This window comes from Xiphophorus hellerii, chromosome 1 (genome assembly GCF_003331165.1).
Source record: "Xiphophorus hellerii strain 12219 chromosome 1, Xiphophorus_hellerii-4.1, whole genome shotgun sequence".
Taxonomy (NCBI): Eukaryota; Metazoa; Chordata; class Actinopteri; order Cyprinodontiformes; family Poeciliidae; genus Xiphophorus; species Xiphophorus hellerii.
Genome location: NC_045672.1, coordinates 6451550 through 6470186, shown reverse-complemented (window position 1 = coordinate 6470186; position 18637 = coordinate 6451550). Strand labels below are relative to the sequence as shown.

The window sequence follows — 18637 nt, the reverse complement described above, 5'->3', positions numbered from 1 at the left end:
GCGGGGCAGCAGCTGTATTCCTAAATGTTGTGTTTGCTTCAACTTTACAGTGCTTTTGACATGACTGAACAGAAATGAGGTTAGCTGGTATTTTTTGGCTGTCTGCGGTTGTTGCTATGACATTCACGTTTTTTTTTTTTTGCAATGAACTGATGCGCAGTGATGCTTCATCAGTTGGAATATGCGTCCAGTTGAGGCTTTCTCGTCAGATCAAAAGTAGCTTCTGAAAATAACAACCTTTTTCAGCAGGTATTAGACATACTTTTTTATCAAGCTCAAATTTCTGCATAAAACATTTGTCCTTTGGTTTGATGCAATACTGTGCATCAAACTAAATGTCCTGTTTTTATTTGATGTAAGTGGAAAATGTGCATAAACAGAAATAAAGGAATAAAGAAAGTTATCTGTGTGGAATTATTCCATAGTGGGTTTCACGAAATACATTAACTTTTCCGTAACATTCTCATTTATTGAATATAACCATGTAGCTAATCACCATGGTTTAACAACAATGGCATTGCATATTGTTTTGCTATGTCCATGAAACACATTTTTGACTTTGCCAAACCATCTGATTAGGAGTAAAAAAAAAAAAAGAAAAACAAACCTCAAGCCATGGATTTATGAAAACATTTTTAATCTACCCTGCAAGAGAGACAAAACTAATCTCCATAGCACAATCACTACAGATTTACTTTAACATTAAACTAGAGAATTATCTTTTGTTTAAAAAGGATTTAAAACGATGAACAGCTACTGCAGTGTGCAAAATGTTTTAGTTTCCAAATCCAATGATAAATTTAGATCAGTAGCCTGATAATAATAAACTAAATTGTGGCCTCATGTTCGGATGTAATTGATGAAACACAAAGTTCACCGTTTAAACTTTATTTCCAGGCCCTTGCATTAGAGCGTCTTTCTCATTCAGCCAATAGCAACTCCAGAAGGCCCAAGTTTTGAGCTTAATGCATTTGAACAATACGTAACCCGTAGCGCAAACTGTTGTAGCTGAGGTTGATCTCAAAGAGGAAATATTCCAACATACACAAGGAATTAACAGGAGCTGCTTAATGTGATTGTCTTAAAGTTTCCTGTAAAGGTTGGAGGAACATCGAGTCAACACAGGAAAACTGTGTCTGGTTCTTGAACATGCAAAGCCTGTAGCACAACATTTTTAACGGTAGTAATGCTCTTGCTCACATGTGCATGAGTAAGAGAAGGGAGTACATGGGCGTGAGTGTGATTGTAACACACACATACCTACATTTGGGATTCACAAGCAGGAAATTAATCTATCAAGTAATGACTACACATGAGAAACGTAGAACTAGAGTAGCTTAGAAAGGACTAGACACAATAAATAAACAAAACAAACTAGAATCACTAAGACAGGACTGAACAAACTGAAACGAGGCTGATCTAATCAGAGAACAGGAACTGAGGGACAGAAATGAACCCAAAACCAACTCAAACAACCCAAGATCCTGGCATGTCTCCCTGTATTTAAATGAAAGACATTGTTTCACCACATTTTTAAATTGTGGACTAAATAATTAGCAAGACACACTGCGTTTTGTTCAACGGCAAACTATTTATAATCTCGTATCACTACTGACTGCGAAAGGCACATATTCGTCCATCTTGTTTTATGATGTTTGGACAGAAGCAGCTCAGACAAAAGCCTAAGTTCACCTAACCAGTGGCTGAAAAGCCGTTTAAAAAATCGCAACCATCTGGATTAAATAATAGGAGCTCTTCAGTGGGTACATGTGACAGGAGCCCTGCTGCGCAGGCAGCCTCTGAAGGGCACGTCATGTCAGTTCAGCTTCACCGGCGTGACACAGATGTCCCAGCACCCTCTGTAAACCACAGTCAATTACAACCCCCACATTATGCCCCCCGAAGGCTGCAAGGAAGGCAGCATGGTCAGTAACACTGTTCATTCTTTACTGGACTGCTTTCACCCCAGTGCTCAGATGCAGTCAGGTCTGCTACACAACTGCAGCGTTCTTTAACCTTGGTTTAGGACTCCTGTTAAAAATAGGTTCTACGTGTTGTGTCTTCAAAGTTATTTTGTTGAATTTCCAAGTGATTTCTTATGACTTTCCAGATGCTTCAAAGTTGCAGTTTGTCATTTTTTAAAAACAGCACGTTTCTTCACATATTTGTTAAAATTGTTACTAGGTGGTGACGGTGTAAATTGAAACAGATCATCTATGAAACAAATCGGGTTCCTCCGCCTTCTCCCTGTGGTCCTATTGCTATCTGCAGAAATACACCGCTGGGCCGGAAACAACCAATCAGAGCCATTTTCTCATCACTGTGGAGTTGAACAAGCTATCGTACATCTGCTTCAACAAACACACTGTCATCTAGACAAAGCAGACAGGACAATGAGAATCATGTTTTCCAGTATAACTTATTTATATATATATATATATATATTCCTTAAATATTTGTTAAAACTGTCACCATGGGATGAGAGTATGATATGAGACAGACAATCTTTTAAAACATCAAACTCCTTCCCAGTGCTACTATTGCTGTCTGAAGAAATGTACCGTTCCCGACCCAAAACAACCAATCAGAGCCAGGAGGAAGATACTGGCAGTGTCACTCAAACCTTGTGTACGCCATGTTAAATGTACTAATGGTGGAGAAACAAGGAAAACCATTTATCCCCATCATCTATGGCCATGCTAACTAATCTGAGCATTCAGGACAGCTGTCAGGAAGACGCTGTAGCGTTGCAAAGAGCAAGGGACGGAGTCGGAGGGGCATGTGCAGCGCACGTACTATACAAGGGTGATTGGCAGCGCTTAGACCCTCCTTTTGACTCTGATTGGTTGTTGCTAGTTAGCGCTAGGAGAAGGCCGAGGAGTTTGATTTTTTTCATAGATCATCTGTCTCATACCATACTGTCACAACATAGTGTCAGTTTCAATAATAAAAAAAATTAAATACATAAGTAAATACTGCTGCTTTAGCCTGACCTGCTTTGTCAGAAACTCCAAAAGACACAGGTGGAGGCCTCAACAATCACCTGGATCTAGGACTACCTGATAAATAGACCGCGCAGTTTGAGAGACTGAAGGACTGTGTGTCTAACCAGGTGCAAAGGAGCACCACTGTACTTCCACCATTCATGTTCACTCTATACACTTCAGATTTCCAGCACAAGTCCGACTTCGGTCATCTCCAGAAATGCTCAGATGACTCTGCAGTTATCGAGTGAGTCAGAAATGGACAAGAATCTGGCAGACTGCTCTGTGTCATGGTGTGGGAACAATTATCTCATCTCAAATGATAAAGGAGAAGTTCATAGATTTCATGAGAAACAGGGTCAAAGATCAGATCCTATTTCCATCATGGGAGGAGAAGTGAAGGTGGTTGAAGGATATAAATACCTCAGTGTTCACCTGGACAACAGACTGGACTGGAGATGCAACAGTGAAGCCGTCTATAAGAAGAGACAGAGCAGACTGGACTACTTGAGGAAGCTAACATCCTTCATGGTTTGCAGCAAGAGGCTGCATTTCTTCTATAAGTCTGTTGTTGAGAGCATAATCTCGTCTGCTGTCATCTGTTGGGCCAGCAGCATCAGACCCAGGGACCTAAAAAGGCTCAACAGTCTGATAAAGAAGGCTGGTTCTGTTCTGTGGACGACTGGAACCTCCGTAGATGATGATGATGCAAAGAAGGATTCTTCATAAAAGCAGGAAAAAAAATATGGACAACCCTGATACAACAGCGTTATAGAAAAACAGTACATCTGCTTCAAATTTCTCTACAAGAGATCTTCTTTGGCAACAGCCATCACTATCTCCAATAACTCTTTGAAGAGACATTGAATTTCCTTTGGGATGATAAAGTACTTTGGAAGTGAATTGAATTGAAAAGCAATCACTACATCTAGTGTTAGCTGGAATTTCTTTGTGCCACAGAACATTGCACTACATACGTAGTCCTGCACATGCATCCGCTACTTGGGTTTAGGTATAAAACAACGCTGTTGGGACTGTTTGGCACATGTGCGTTCCAAACTTGTCCTGGATATTTTTGATGTGAATATGCATACAGGCACACCTGCTTAAATCTGGAGAGATCAAGGATAAGCAATGCCAGCCTACTGGCCCGTTTTTGTGTGCGACCTCCTGACAGCCACGGCTCGTCAGCCAGTGACAGACATCCTGCGGGGCCGGCTGTGACGGCAGCCGACATGATGTGCAGAGTTGTCGGATTGACAGGCACAGGACCTGAGACGTTGATCACTTTTGTCAAGCTGGGATGGTAAAACGCTGCAGCGACCCATAAATATTGAACCTGCCCAGAGGCCAGTGACCTGCACCGGCTAATAGCGGCCTTTCTGAGGAACCCAGCTGCGTGTGTGCGTGCGTGGGGGCATGCGTGTGGGGGGGGGTGTGCGTAAGTGCAGCAGAGAGAGAAAGGTCAAGTCTGCTGCATTTGATGAAATGTTGGCTATAGTAGGTGGAATAATGTAAAAGTAAGCAGTATCTATTCTCTTCACTTTTTGAAAGTATTCTCATACATACATACATAAACAATTCAAATCCACTGAGCATTGGAAGCATATGTGTTGTTTTCAGCAATCTGTGTCCATGGCATGGACAATGATTAGATTTTAGCTTTCAAAAGTAAATCAAATTGGACCTTTGTGTACACACCTACAGCTTTGCTTTAATGGACAGAATGACTATTTGATTGAACTGCTGAGGAAGTGCAAACCACTCGTACTTCAGTTCGTTTTCTCACTAAATGTAAAACTGTATGAAAGGACACTAAAACTGGTTTAAACCAAGCTGGGTATAAGATTCATGGGATCAGTGATGCATCAATCCCAAACTAAATCAAACAATGTAACACAGACGTAAGTTTTATGTCATACTATAAAAAGATTTCTATTTTTTTAGACTACGTCTGTGAGTAGTCTTTCGTTTTGGTCCCATGTGCCTACAGGTGCTTTATCAAATCCAGAGGACCTCAAAGACTGTATAAAAAGTGAGCTACTTTTAAAATACATCAGCGACATCTAGACAACAAACGGAGGAGTTCCACTCTAACGGGTTTTAAGCTCTAATCGACATGAAGCGTTGGACGCTTTTTGAAACACTGAAATGTGTGAAATCATTCATACCGACACAGCTGAGAACACAGAACGGGATCATTTCACCTGACTGAAGTGACTGAGCTAACGCCATAACACACCATGAGGCTCAGCAGTAACTGCAGAGGAGCTCCAGAGACTGATGAGCTGACTGCTGGATGCTCTTCCTCGTGTGACGGCTGTGATTGGATCAGTCACCTGAATCTGACAGCTACATACAGCTATATATATATATATATATATATATATATATATATATATATAATTTATGTGAAATACCAAAACTAAGTGGTATACAATTGTGGAGTAGAAAGAAAATCATACATGATTCAAAACATGTTTTATAAATAACAGTAAACTGAAAAGTGCGGTATGCAAAAGTATCCAGACCCCTTTTTTCTGAACGCAACCACTTGCCTTCAGAAGTTTCCTGATAACAATTAATGACTAGAGTCCCCCTGTATGTGGATGTGTATTTAACAGGGAGCCGATGAAGGGAAGCTCAAGCAGGAGAAAATATGATCTCCTTCAAAAACTACTTCTGTAAATCCCCCATGTTCATCAACAGTGTTGGACTTACCTACACAGATCCTTCGTCTGCACATCTGTTGAATCTGATCTGCGGATGTAGCATTTGATAAGTACAATTTATAGTAAAAAATGTATTTGAGTGATTCATAGTTATTTATGTAGGAAAAATCATTTTACTGACTAAATTTATTCTAATTCAACTTGGTTTATCCATATAGCACTAATTCACAACAATAGTTTCAAGACACTTCCCAAGAAAAATCTAATTCATATCCAGATATATCCAATCAACTAAATCTAATCCTACACAAACACACAAAGTCATATGTTCTGATTTGATCCTGGCTACCAATCAATGCATTCAGGCTCTATTAATCATTCAAATGTGCAAACAGTTTTCTAAGGAAGCCCAGCTAATTGCATCAAGTCAGTGACTTTCAGCATCCACTCCTCTTGGATTAGCATGTAGCAACAGTGGGCAGTCGCTCTCATTATGTCAATGACACTGCAGCAAGAAAAACTAGAACTGGAGAAATATGATTTCTTATTTTACTTTAAGGTAACCTTTGAAGTTCTTTGGGTATTTAAAGACTAATTTACCTTTGAAAAATCGGTTGGTTGGCCATAAACAACATCCACTAGATGGAGAGGGGCCTAAAGCTAAGCTATACTCTACACACACACACACGCACACCCACACCCACGCCCACCCCCACACACACACGCACGGCTTTGGAGCTCACACTAATGAATGTTTACATGAAATGCTGGCAGGCAGAGTAGGCGTAAAATGGAGATCCGGGGTGCACTAGTGTCTAGTTCAGAGTTTGCAGCTCGTCTTTTGCTTTTCAAGGTTTCCTCTGTAATTATGGAGGGCTTTTTTTTTCTTCTTCTTCCCTGCAGCTGCTCTGAAACAACCATATCTGGGTACATAAACCAGATGGGAAATGGAAGCAAGAACATACTCTTGTTATTATTGTTAGTATTATTTCAGGGTTTCTTTTTTTTCTCATCAAAACATTTTACATTATAAAGCAGCAAAATAGTACAGGAAAAAGGGCGGCGGGGGGTGAGGGGGGGGAGTACAAACACATAAAGTGGAACATTTTGGGGGAAGCAAGAGATCTTAAAAACCAAGAATACCAATGATGACCAGGCAGAGAAAAAAAAAAAGACACACAAGTAGTGCCAAGATAAGGACAGGTTGTCACCTCTTACCATAGGGTGCGTGTCCCATTTTTCCCAGAAAGCATCCCCCTTTTCTTCTTGTAGTCTTAATTTAAAGGTCAAATGCTCCATGGCCTGAATACTATTAATGCAACTTTTAAAGCCACTTTGCATTAAAAGTGTCATTATTTACCAAATGACGCTTCATGACAACAGTCATAGACATTCATAAAGGTGTTATGTCATGTTTATGACAGTGTCATGTCAGTCTTATGCACACCGTGTCAAATAAAGAGTCGCCATAGCAGATGGATATATCCTAAAACTAGTGATGATGGCAAGGAAAAAAAACGATAACTAAGCAGTGGCTTAGCAGCCCAATCCCCAGTATCAAACAGTTGATGGGCATTGTTAAAAGTGCCAAGTGTCATTATTTACAAAATAATGCAACGTTGGGAATTTTAATGGACCTTTAATGCAACTTTGCATTCAAAGTGTCATAATTTACCAAATGACACTTCATGACAACAGTCATAGACATTCATAAAGGTCTCATGTCATGTTTATGACAGTGTCATGTCAGTCTTATGCCTTCAAATAAAGTGTTACCAAGCTCTCTGACAGTGTGACGGACACCCTCCCAGAATGGCCTAATTACAGGACGCTCCCAGAAATTATGAGAGCGGTCAACAGGACAATGACTGCATCCCCACTAGCACACAGGTGAGAAGTTGGAATACAGACTAAGACGAATACTACTAATGGGTTTGTAGAAAGACTGTTTTTACTTGCAGTTTCCTGGAAGTTTGTTCCAGATTTGTGGTGCGTAGAAGCTGAATGCTGCTTCTCTATGTTTGGTTCTGGTTCTGGGGACGCAGAGCAGAACCAGAACTAGAACCAGAAGACCTGAGAGGTCTGGTAGGTTGATACAACAGCAGCAGATCTTTAATGTCCTGTGGTGCTAAGCCGTTCAGTGATTTATGAACTAACAACAGTATTTTAAAGTCTATTCTCTGAGCTGTGTAAGGACTTTAAAACTGGGTTGATGTGCTCTGTCTTCCTGGTTTTAGTGAGAACGGCAGCCGCGTTCTGATCAACTGCAGCTGTCTGATTGATTTCTGCAGGCAGACCTGTGAAGACGCTGTTGCAGAAATTAATGCGACTAAACATCAACAAGTGGACGAGCTTCTCTAGATCTTGCTGCGATAGTTGTCTTTTAATCCTAGAAATGCTCTTCAGGCGATAGAAGGCCGACTTTGTAACCGTCTGTATGAGGCTCTGAATATTCAGGACTGAGTCCATCACCACACACAGATGTCGGACCTGATCACTTGTTTCTATCTGTAATGACTGAAGCAGTTTTTGAATTATATTTTATACTGGTTATATTCTAATTTACTGAAACGCACGCCTGATTCCAGAAGTGTCACCGATGCTGCAGCAGGGTGAAGCAAAGAAACAAATGAAACTGAGCTCTTATTTGGATTGACCCGAGTTATTTGTTGAGCCAGACTGAAGAACAACAAAGCATGAAGTCTGTCACTACTTTAGGATAATTAGGAATGAACAGAAACTGGGCCATTCAATCTGGACAAACATCTTTATTTCTGGTAATGCATCTATACACTGTACATTCAGTCACTGTAGTATATAAGCATGGCTATTTTCAAACATAATCTCATAAAGTCCTTTACAATATAGTCCGAGTCGTTAAGAGAAGGGAAGGAGAAAGGTGTCAAAACACGGGGGAAAAAACGGACGTAGATGAATAAGCCAAGCTTCTTTTCATATTATATATGTGGCATTAATACATGACAAAGCTTGCCTCTTACATAAAAATATTTCTAGAACTGTATATAGTATCAGCAGCAGCACAGGGCTGAAAAGTAATACATGAGGGCGAGGGGAGAGGAAGTCATGTGGGCCGGCTATACGATGCTGAACATTTGCTTAAAACCTATATGAAGAAGTGAAAAAAGAGAATTCAGTAAAAAAAACTATTTAGTACGAAAAAGAAAAAAAAAGAAAACAGGATGAAATGTTCATGATGGGAATATTCTCTGTTCCTGAAACATTTTCATTAAAACACAAACTTAAAAAAAAAAAAATAAGAAAAAGGAAAAACAAACAGCTGCTGTAAGAAACGATATGGAAACACCATGTACATTTATAATACAGTATCGTAAACGAAAAACATATTTACACGTGTAAATTTGTATTGAAATCTTCACACTGACTAGTATTTGGCCTATTAATACGGACTGTTATTGCTGCTTTGCTGCCCGTCGCTTAGAAAAAAATGATTCTCTTTTAGAAAACAAGACATCATTAAATCACTTTTTTTTTTCTTTCCTTTGCTTTTGCACGGGAGAGCAAACAGGCCAATGTTAGCGCTTCCCTCCGCCGTAGAAAACCAGAACATAGAGGGTATGAGCTCTGAGGAGTAAAAACTACTAGAAAAATGTACCAACACAGGTCTGCTGGAGGGAGGCAACATCAGGGAACATCTGTAATGCTGGATCAGAAAAGGCCCGTTCCAACACTTGCATCAGCAAAAGTCCTTATGTACAATCTATAGTAACAATTTACCAAGTTTTTTTTTTTGTTTGTTTTTTTTTTTTCAGGATCGTTTATAAAATGTCCTCTGAGAGCATGCATATCACTGGTTCAGACGTCAGAAAAAAAAACACACAAAAAAACCCCAACAAAAACATTTGAAGCATTTGTTGAGAGCGTTTTCTGCGCTGCGTAGAGTTCTGTAAACTGCTGATTCAAGGAAACACTGATTAAAGCGCTGCAGAGCACAGAAGGGCCTCTTCACTTCGAAACCTGCTGATGGGAACTAGACGGCAGCGCCACCGTCAGGTTTCTGACTCTGGAAACCTTTCGCCCATCTCTCAGGCACTTGAGGTTGTCCGGCATTGCACTCTTTTTTTTTTTGTTTGTTTGTTTTCCTCTTTTAATATTTGTTTTTTTGTTTTTTTTTGTAAATGTAAGTTGATCTAAAAATGGCATTTGGCTTTTATTTAACACCAATGCTTTTCCTGCTAAATAAGACAAGTTGCTTTATGTTGCATAACACAATAAAAACCCTTACATGTACAGTATCAATGCCCAATAAGTGACTACATGAATGGCAAACCTTTTTCGTTTCTCATGCATAAAGAAGATGAGATTCCTACAGAAAACTAATTGTGAACACAACAGACAAGCAGTAAAAGTATCTCCACGTACAAAAACGACATCCAGGAGTTGACTGTTTGTTTGTTTGTTTGTTTGTTTGTTCGTGCTGCTGTAACAGTCCAGCCCGCAGAGATCTGAGCTGCTCCAAACGTCCTGAAAAGTCCTGCCTGCTGAACATTTTCCCGTCTATTTACAATCGGCTGCTGGAAACCGCAGCAGCTCTTGCTCACAAAACGCTCGCTTTGACCCTGTGGCCACTGGATGACAACGGTGGCAGTAAAACGCGTTTGAACTGGATTTTTTTTATTTTATTATTTTTTTAAAGTTTTGCCAAAAGTGCGATTCATTACTGTAAAATACAAAACAAAAAGAACCTTTTTTTTTTTTATTTACACGCCTTAACTTGACAATCAGACATTTTTGTGGTAATTGATGAGAGCCCACTGAACGGCTCCCGGATGACGAAGCCGGTCTGGAGGAAAAAAAAAACAACAAACAAAAAAAACACGCCGACTGTCATTCAAACGTTACGAGAACACAAGGCCACGCTCACACTGGAGGGAAAAAGGAAAAAAAAAAAAGCTAAAAAGTCAAAGTAAAACTATGGCAACCAGCGTGGATGTGTGTGAGACTGTCCAATAAGTGCTCAGTGAAAACAGAGAAGGTGCCTTTAACTGTGCCTTAATGGATCCGTAGCTGAATGACAGGAAACCTCCTGAACAACCACGCCGTGGTGGAGTTTGCATCTTTTATATTTATTATCCATCATATTCATTTGAACTGTCTCTGCTTCCACTCCACCAGCACTGACAAAAGCATTTTTGTTTTCTTGTACATATCGCTATGTAGTCTGTAGATAGCTTATAATGTCTTGAAAAGCCTCTGCCTGCTTCCAGCCGTGAGCCGACGCTGGAAGCCTTTTATTTGGGGGGCCTGGCCCGGCCCTTTGGGCTGCGGCCCCTCGCTGCAGCTGTGATGTAATGACGGCCTTCCAGCAGTTTGTTAGTGCGGAGTGAGAGTCTCGTTTCGCTTCCTGGTGGGCGCGGCTGCGCTCGGTGAACTCCGTGTCCTCGTCTGTTTGCAGGTCTGAGTGTGAACGGTGAGTCAGTCGGTGCTGGATTTAGAAACGCATGTCCCCTGGCTGCTTCTGCTCTCCCTTCACTCTTCATGGGTCTGGATCAGAAAACACCTGCGTGTTTCCTCTGATGGGAACTTTTTCTCTGTCTTCTGGACGATTTGGGTTCAGGTGTCGGTGACAGTGGTGCCGTGGGTCGGCCCAGAGCTACTGGAGCAGCAGGCTGTGTCGAATGGGATGAGAGCAATGAGGGGGAATGATTGAGTGCCGAGGCTTTTCTCGGGGTTACTTGTTAGGGGGCGCTTCTTTGTAGCCAGGTTTGGGCCAGAGCTGCTGTTGGAGCTCCTTTACCACCCTCTCCAGGTGCTCCCTGGCCTCCCGCTCCTGCAGCAGGTCGGCTCTGAGCTGCTCGCGGTCGGCCTCGGCATGCTGCAGTTTCATCTGGAGGTCCTCGATCTGATAAACAGAGAAGAGAAGTCGTCTTAAGAGACAAAACCTTCAATTCTATTTAAATAAACTTCAAACACAATGATCGGTCAGAAAACTGTGATAGGTGAAGCCCTAGTCTGGTAAAAACCAGCCCGTTGTCCTACACTTTGCTTCGTCCAGAGGGTCTGGACTCTCGGCTATCGAGAAATGATGGCTTCCTGCAGGTGTGGACTCTGTTTTAAGTTTGACCCAACTGCTTATGTTTGCCCGTGACTTACACAAGGCGCCAGTTTGACGCTATGAACCTCAAACTGGCGCACTGTAAACAACCAACCTCCACTGCATAGACAGCAGTCATAGAGATGGCTGATGTTCATTGAAGATTTGGAAGCGTGACCAACACAGACTGAACGGCTTTTGTTCACTTCCTCCTCTAGCTGCCAACGCTAAAACTACAGGCGGGCCGCTATTCTAAAACGATGCAGAAAATCAACGTCCACAATTTCTCGTTCTGTTCGCTGATTGACCTGGTCAAAATTTGACCGGAGACAATCTGAGTAAAGGAGGTAGAACCCATGACCGCATGTAACTGACTGATCAAATAGTTCTGATATTGTATGGAAAGAGTCATTTTATTTGTGTTGTAAGGCCTGAAAAAAAAACCCAACTGATTCCTCTCAGCTGCTGTTCTTTCTCAAACCCAAGGTTTCTTAATGTTGTCACGGCAACCATTCATGGTTCTGTCGTGAAACAGCCTTGCACGGTCGAAAGTTCCCACTGGCAAAATCTCTCATGGATGAATTGCTAGAATCAACCAGAGACCAACATTACTGTCATTATGAGCCATTTTGAGTTTCGACTCGTTCTTTTGTTCAGGTTCCTATGCGCCGAGTAAAGAATTAGCTCCGCCCCCTGCTCATTAGCTGCATTAGCTGTGAAGCCAAGAAGCACAGGAAAAACGGAGGAAGGCCTGTTGCTCCTGGGAACAGAGAGTTAAACACGGCTGATTGTGGGTGCAGGGTCCTCCCTCAGGCTGGAGACGTTCAGCCGTCCCAGAATAACACGTCTTCCCATTGGCTGAGGTGGCTGGATGACCTAACACAGAGCGCTGATAGGCCAGCTCAGTGTGACCTCACCACACCGTGTGCTCCTCACTGCAGCCACATCCATTCAAACTCAAACAGAGGGTTTCACATGGAGATGTATGCAGCAGCAGCAGCAGCAGCAGCAGCAGCTGCAGCAGCAGCAGCTTGGCTGCTGAACGTCCTTCCACCCAGTACTTTCCAGAAACAGTGATCAGGTTTTGCTGCCAGACAACTGGTTGGAACTGGACCACAGATCAAAGATGAAGAGCTCAGTGTCTCACACTCATCCAAGCACTCTGCTGCTCTCACGTCCTAATCCTGTTTGTTTTCCTGGCCGCGCTGACAGCGTCTCCTCTCTGAGACGGCCGCGCCTCCGCAGGAGGACGTGGACGCAGCTGGAGGACACAGCCCCCTTCTTTGTTTTGTCTAAAGCTGCCTCAGGGAAGCTGACGCCTCTTCCTGTTTCCTCTTCCAGGGGGAGGAACCGAACTACACCCGTTCATTTCTGACTGGGAGGAAGAGAACACTTTCTGTCTCCCCCTGTCCTGAAAGCGAGCAATATGACGGCTGTTTACATACAGCAGCTTAGCCACCTTCAGGGTCTGACGGTTTTTCAGTGTTTCCACATTTGGAAGTCAGAGGGTGAGAGGCTCCAGTTTGTGCCGGACCTGTGCGGAGTATTTGGCGCGGAGACGGCCGGCCTCGCAGCCTTTATCGCAGACCCTCAGCTGCCGCGCCTGCTCCAGCTCCCTCTTCAGTCGGATCCGCGACTCGTTCGCCTCCTTCATCTTCTTCTCGCTCTCGGCTCGCAGACGCTCAATTTCCTTCCTCAGGCTGCGCTTGGCCTCGGTCGCCTCTCGGAGCTTCTCCTTCTTCGCCACCCGCAGGAATTCCAACTCCTGTGAAGAAGAGACGGCCACAGTTAGCCCCCAAGTTCTCCATGTGCAACTCAAGGTCTTCTTATTGGCAGATTTCTAAATTCCTCGTGTGTTTGTAATCAACAAATGACTGAAACCATTTAAAATGTTAAATAAAACTAATGTTACAAAGAGTGAAATTAATGCTATTTTTAACAACCGGTAGAGTGTGAGGCTTATCAGGAGCTTTATTAGAATAGAATAGAAGAGTAGAAAACCTTTATTGTCTTTTAAATACTTCAACAAGTTTTGGACTGAAACTCCACGGTATGAGATAAGGCATCAAAAGAAATTAAAAGACATAATTAAAATTCACCCCAGGTAAAATACATTCACTCAAGACAAAAGGACAAGGTATGCATCAGTGGTTATTCACTTAATATATGGCAAATGAAAAAAAAACAACAAAAAAAAACTTAGAGAATCTAAAAGTCCTGGATTTACTGGCTCTACAGCGCCTGCCAGAGGTAACAGTTGGAACAGAAAGTGGCCAGGATGGATAATATCCTCCATGATGTTTCGCATCACAACCGAGCAAAGACCCTTGGGGTTCCTAGAAACTGGGCTAAGAGCAAAGTTCACAACTTCAAAGTTAAAGGAACAGTTGCTACGCCACCTGGAGACAGTAAAAGAAGCCCGTAAAAGACCTGGAGTGACTGCAGCATCCACTGGAAGGCACTGCTAGGTGCTGCAGGGTTCCATGTCCAGACTGGACAGAGCAATGAACCCAGCCGTAACCTCAGAGTCCAGCAAGGCTGGGTTTCAGAGGAAGAAAGGCCCTTCAAGTCACCTGACTTGAAGTCTACATGGTGAGATTTAACTAAGGCGCTTCCAAACCCAGCTGTGGAGGAAAGGACCGGTTCCTCCGGTGCCTGCCTATAAATATCACGTGCAGCAGATCAGAACAGCAGAAGGTGCTCCACTGCATACTGAACATGCTTGTCATGAATGTGCTGAATATTTGCGTGAGTGCAGTCGCCAATAAAAGTGACTTTTTAGTTTTGAGAAACCAGTTGTGAGATCAGTTGTGTTGAAGTCCTTCTTCTTTGATTAGTTTGTTGCACATCACTGTTAGCAGTGTGTAGCTGGAATGTGGAGTTAATGAGCGCAGAGTCTAACTGTACCTGCTGGAGGCTCCGCTTGGCCTGCAGGGCTGAGCCCAGCTTCTCCTCCTGCTTCACTCTCATCTTCACGATCTCATGCAGGAACTTCTCCTTTGACTCCTTGGAGTCCAGCCCGCCGTCCAGCGCCTGCCTGAGGCTCTCCAGCTCTGACTCCAGCCCCAGCTCCGAAGGTGCCACGGTCACAGCGGGGGGTGCGGCGGCAGGGGCGGAGCATTCTGTCGACGTGACGGTGCAGAGCGGCCCTTGGGTCCCCGGTGAGCTCAGGTCCTTGGCTGAGCTGCTGGATGAGGTGAAGGACGGCGAGGACAGGGAGGACATGGAGGACGTGACTGTGGAGGAAAAGATCAGAAACACGTCAACGACTGCCACACGTTTATGAACACAGGGGGCCGGAGCGCTACTCACAGTCGTCACGGCTCTCCACCTCCACCTCCACCTCAGAGTCCTTGTCATCCTGCGGCGGGGGCCGGCAGGCGGTGGCAGGTGGGGGGCAGGGGCCCTCTGGAGCCGGAGCTGGCAGTTCCTCCGTAGCTCTTCTCTTACGAGGTCTGGAGCTGTGGCTGGCACCCTCATCTGAAGGCTGGGACGTGTTGGCGGCAGACGGGGATGTGGGCCCCGTCTTCCCCAGAGGGAGTGGCGTGAGGGCCACGTTGGGGGCCACAGCATTCTCGAGGCTCTTGTAGTTGTAGAAGCTGGAGGACAACGACAGGTGATGTTAAGGCTCATAGTGTTCTGCTCTATAAAGGTGGCAGTCTAGCCCTGGACCCCTGAAAACCCAGACAAGTGAACAGCCATGATGTTCAAACCGCGGCCGTCTGTGGCTTTAAGAGATTAGATTTTCTCTATGCTGTGACTGAATATAAAGAGCTAAAAGAATCAAATGTTTCCATAAGGTAGCAGATCAACTACAGGGTGGATCACAGGGGGTTAGATCACAAGGTGGATCAATGGGTGGGTCACAGGGTGGTGAGCTGGACTCACCTGTCTCTCAGCAGAGCCAGAGGGTGGGGGGGCGGTTCCTTCTCCCCAGCAGAGATGTGAGGAGACCATGGTCTGAAAGCTGAAGGTCTCTGTCTGGACTGCAGGCAGTTGATCCCCTGAGAGACACAAGATCTCACTTTAGACCAGCAGACTTGATCTGAAGTGATCAGGACTTGGAAGTGCTTTAAGGTCATAGAAAAGTTGGGAGATGAAAACGCAGCTTCCATCTGAGCTCAGCCACACCAACCTTGTTTGAGGCAGACAGGGACTGCAGCCAGTCGTGCTGCTTCTCTTTGTCACCAAGCGGAGACTGTGATGGGACGTCTTCCAGTTTGGACTTTTTCACAGGGATGCCATCAGACGCCTAAAAGACAGACAGGAAGTTGACATAAAGACTCCATGTTAGTCAGGGCGTTGTGTCTCCTTTATAAAATCACTGCCACTGAGAGTTTCACAGTCATGTCAAAAATACTTCATATGTTTTATATAAAAAGCTGGAAGAGTTTTCACTTATTCCAGATGGAGGGAAATGAACATGGGAAGTGTGTGTGTGCTTTTGTCTGTTAGCTTGACTCCGACATGAATGATGTCTGATTCCGTCCGACCTGAGTCTAATCTGACCTCTGCCTGGAGCACATGAGACTCTGACTGCCGACAGCTAATAAAGCATAATCCTAACAAACTCTAAGGGGAATGCATATCAGAAGGGCCGCCCTGATGTGGACACTCCAAAACAGAGCAGGCGTTGCCTTTTACGCACACATCTTTATCAGAAGAAATTATTATTACATTAGAGAATCTTCTCATGTTATTGTTAAATTGTTAAAAATTGTTAGCAGAGACCTCAACCGAGAGGCTGAATTTATCACTGGCACAGAGTGGAACGTAATGGCCGACAACTGCTGAATAGTTCTTCATAGTGACAACACTGCAGATGCTAAAACTGTGATGACAATATGTATTTATACTCTGTTACCAGGGTTATAATAGTTATATTGCTATATCTATTATAGTTATAATAGTTGCATTTTTCATGATAGCTTTATTTTGTTGAAGCTTTTTGTTTGTTAAATTCAGTTTTTTTTTATTTAGTTTGTCGACATGTGTTTGCGAGGTTTTATTAGTTCTTATTAGTTAAACATTGTTTAGTTTTAGTTAGTTAATGGTTAAGTTTTTATTCGTTGTAATAGTAGGTTCGTTTTTTTAGGTGCAGAATTCAAAAAGGTCAAAGGTATTACATTGTGATTATGTATACATCGACTGAGGAATGAATAGCAGAATAGCAGAAGATCCCGTTTTCAAAAAATGTAGTAAATTATTGCTGAACAACCAACTGATACTGCGTTTTCTCCCAGCTTTTGCTGTCGCCGTTTCGAGGACTAGCAGAGAGCCGCCAGGAGGAGCACGGAGTCCCGTAATTTGCTGCTTGCGTGTGGAAAAAGAGAAAGTCAACTTCACATCAGTTCAAAAGACTAATAAATAGATTTATAATACACAAACAAAAGATATTATATCTGCAATTATAGTCTATTTTAGTTTGTTTTATAATTTGTGTAATATAGTTTCAGTTACTTGCAGTTTTTCTCCATTACTTATTTCAGTTAACAAAAATGCTTTCTCAATTTCGGTTTTGGTTATTTCGTTAGCTTTAGTTAACGATGATAACCTGGCCTTTCACACACCCTGGAAGAAAGCTCAGTAAGAATGAATTTCCAACAGAGTTCCTCACAACAGACACTGCTTTGATTTTACACATTAGTCTGAGTTCATGTGTCCCTTTGGGATGCAAGTCATCACAGGTCGCACTGCTAGCTAGAGGTTGCTACACTAAAACAATCCATCAAGTGAAAACGCACTTTGAGTGGATCTTTCTATTTATGGGGAACTTCACACACACGCCCACACACGACCCACACTCTGCATCACACACGGCAGCGAAGGTGTGTTTGCATATGGCCAGCCAAGAGAGAAGGCAAGAGGTGACTGGGGCAGTGTGAGTGTCTGACACACACTCACACACGCCGTCTGTCACACACCGATACACCCAGAAAGGCAGACAAGCAGGGCTTTGTCACTATGACCTCAGCTTCTCCCAGCTGTGGCTGTCACTAGCTGCCGCACAAACACACACACGCACTCTGAGTTACTGCAGAAACTGAACAGAAAGTGTGTCGCTCTCTAAAAAAAGAAATAAATATCTATGGTACTTTTTCTTAATGGAAGCTGAACCTGACTGGTTCAGCAAAGTCAAATCGACCAACACAGAGTGTTGAAAGCAGACAAAAGCATTAAGAAAGATATTCCCTAAAAAAAAGAACAACCAAACTGCAGAAGTTGCACAAGGCAAGGCTGACGATACACTCAAAGGCAAAGGTCAAATCTCAAAAATCCAAAAGTCCGACAGCAACACAAATCAGGCTAGACCATACTGTGCACACCTCCATCCTGAGGGGGCGCTGTGCTCCAACACAATTCTGCTCTACCCATTATTCTATTTAAGGTAGCGCTGTCTAGAAACTGTAGCTGTCATAAAGCAGCAGACTGCAGGCTAGCTACCTGAGCAGATAGCCCCACTAACTAATCAGCTTATTAGGAGTTTTCAACATTTGTCTTACCAAACAGCAGAGGCTTTCATGGCAAAATGTTAGAACTGTAACAATAGCAGCAGGGGTAATTGTTAGTTATCTACTTTAAATAAAAGAAATTACATCATGTTTCACACGTTGTTGTTGTAAACACTGGCAATGTTTTACTGCAGAATATTTACTTATGACTTTCATACCATGAAGACCTCAATAGCCAATGATTCTGCCTTTATAATCGATTTAAAATGTTAAGCTGAGCACCTGAGTGGGGATATCTGTTGTTGACGAGGGCTCTACAGGAAGTGGAGGAGCTGTCAAGGTATAAGAGTAACACGGTGACTATAATCTGTCTTTCAGTGGCTAAAATGAGGCTCAGCTGGTTTGAAGATGGTTGGTTTGTGGGTTCTGGGTATGAGCACTTTCATCTGTTCCCTC

At 43.1% G+C, this 18637-nt stretch overlaps 2 protein-coding genes across 2 annotated transcripts in view; both read right to left on the bottom strand.

The window, feature by feature from the left end:
- Positions 1-18637, bottom strand: part of LOC116721371 (tumor necrosis factor receptor superfamily member 14-like) — a 1133408-nt gene that overhangs the window by 538099 nt on the left and 576672 nt on the right. The gene's annotated exons all lie outside the window — the stretch shown is intronic.
- The window catches only part of skia (v-ski avian sarcoma viral oncogene homolog a), a 71106-nt gene continuing 60876 nt past the window's right edge, over positions 8408-18637 (bottom strand). Inside the window, exons 2-7 of the mRNA XM_032564616.1 lie at positions 15865-15981; positions 15618-15733; positions 15042-15328; positions 14637-14965; positions 13264-13494; positions 8408-11537 (exon numbers count right to left, since the gene is read on the bottom strand). Coding sequence (XP_032420507.1) covers positions 11367-11537; positions 13264-13494; positions 14637-14965; positions 15042-15328; positions 15618-15733; positions 15865-15981 — 1251 coding nt within the window. The 3' untranslated portion in view covers positions 8408-11366. The remainder of the gene's footprint in view (positions 11538-13263; positions 13495-14636; positions 14966-15041; positions 15329-15617; positions 15734-15864; positions 15982-18637) is intronic.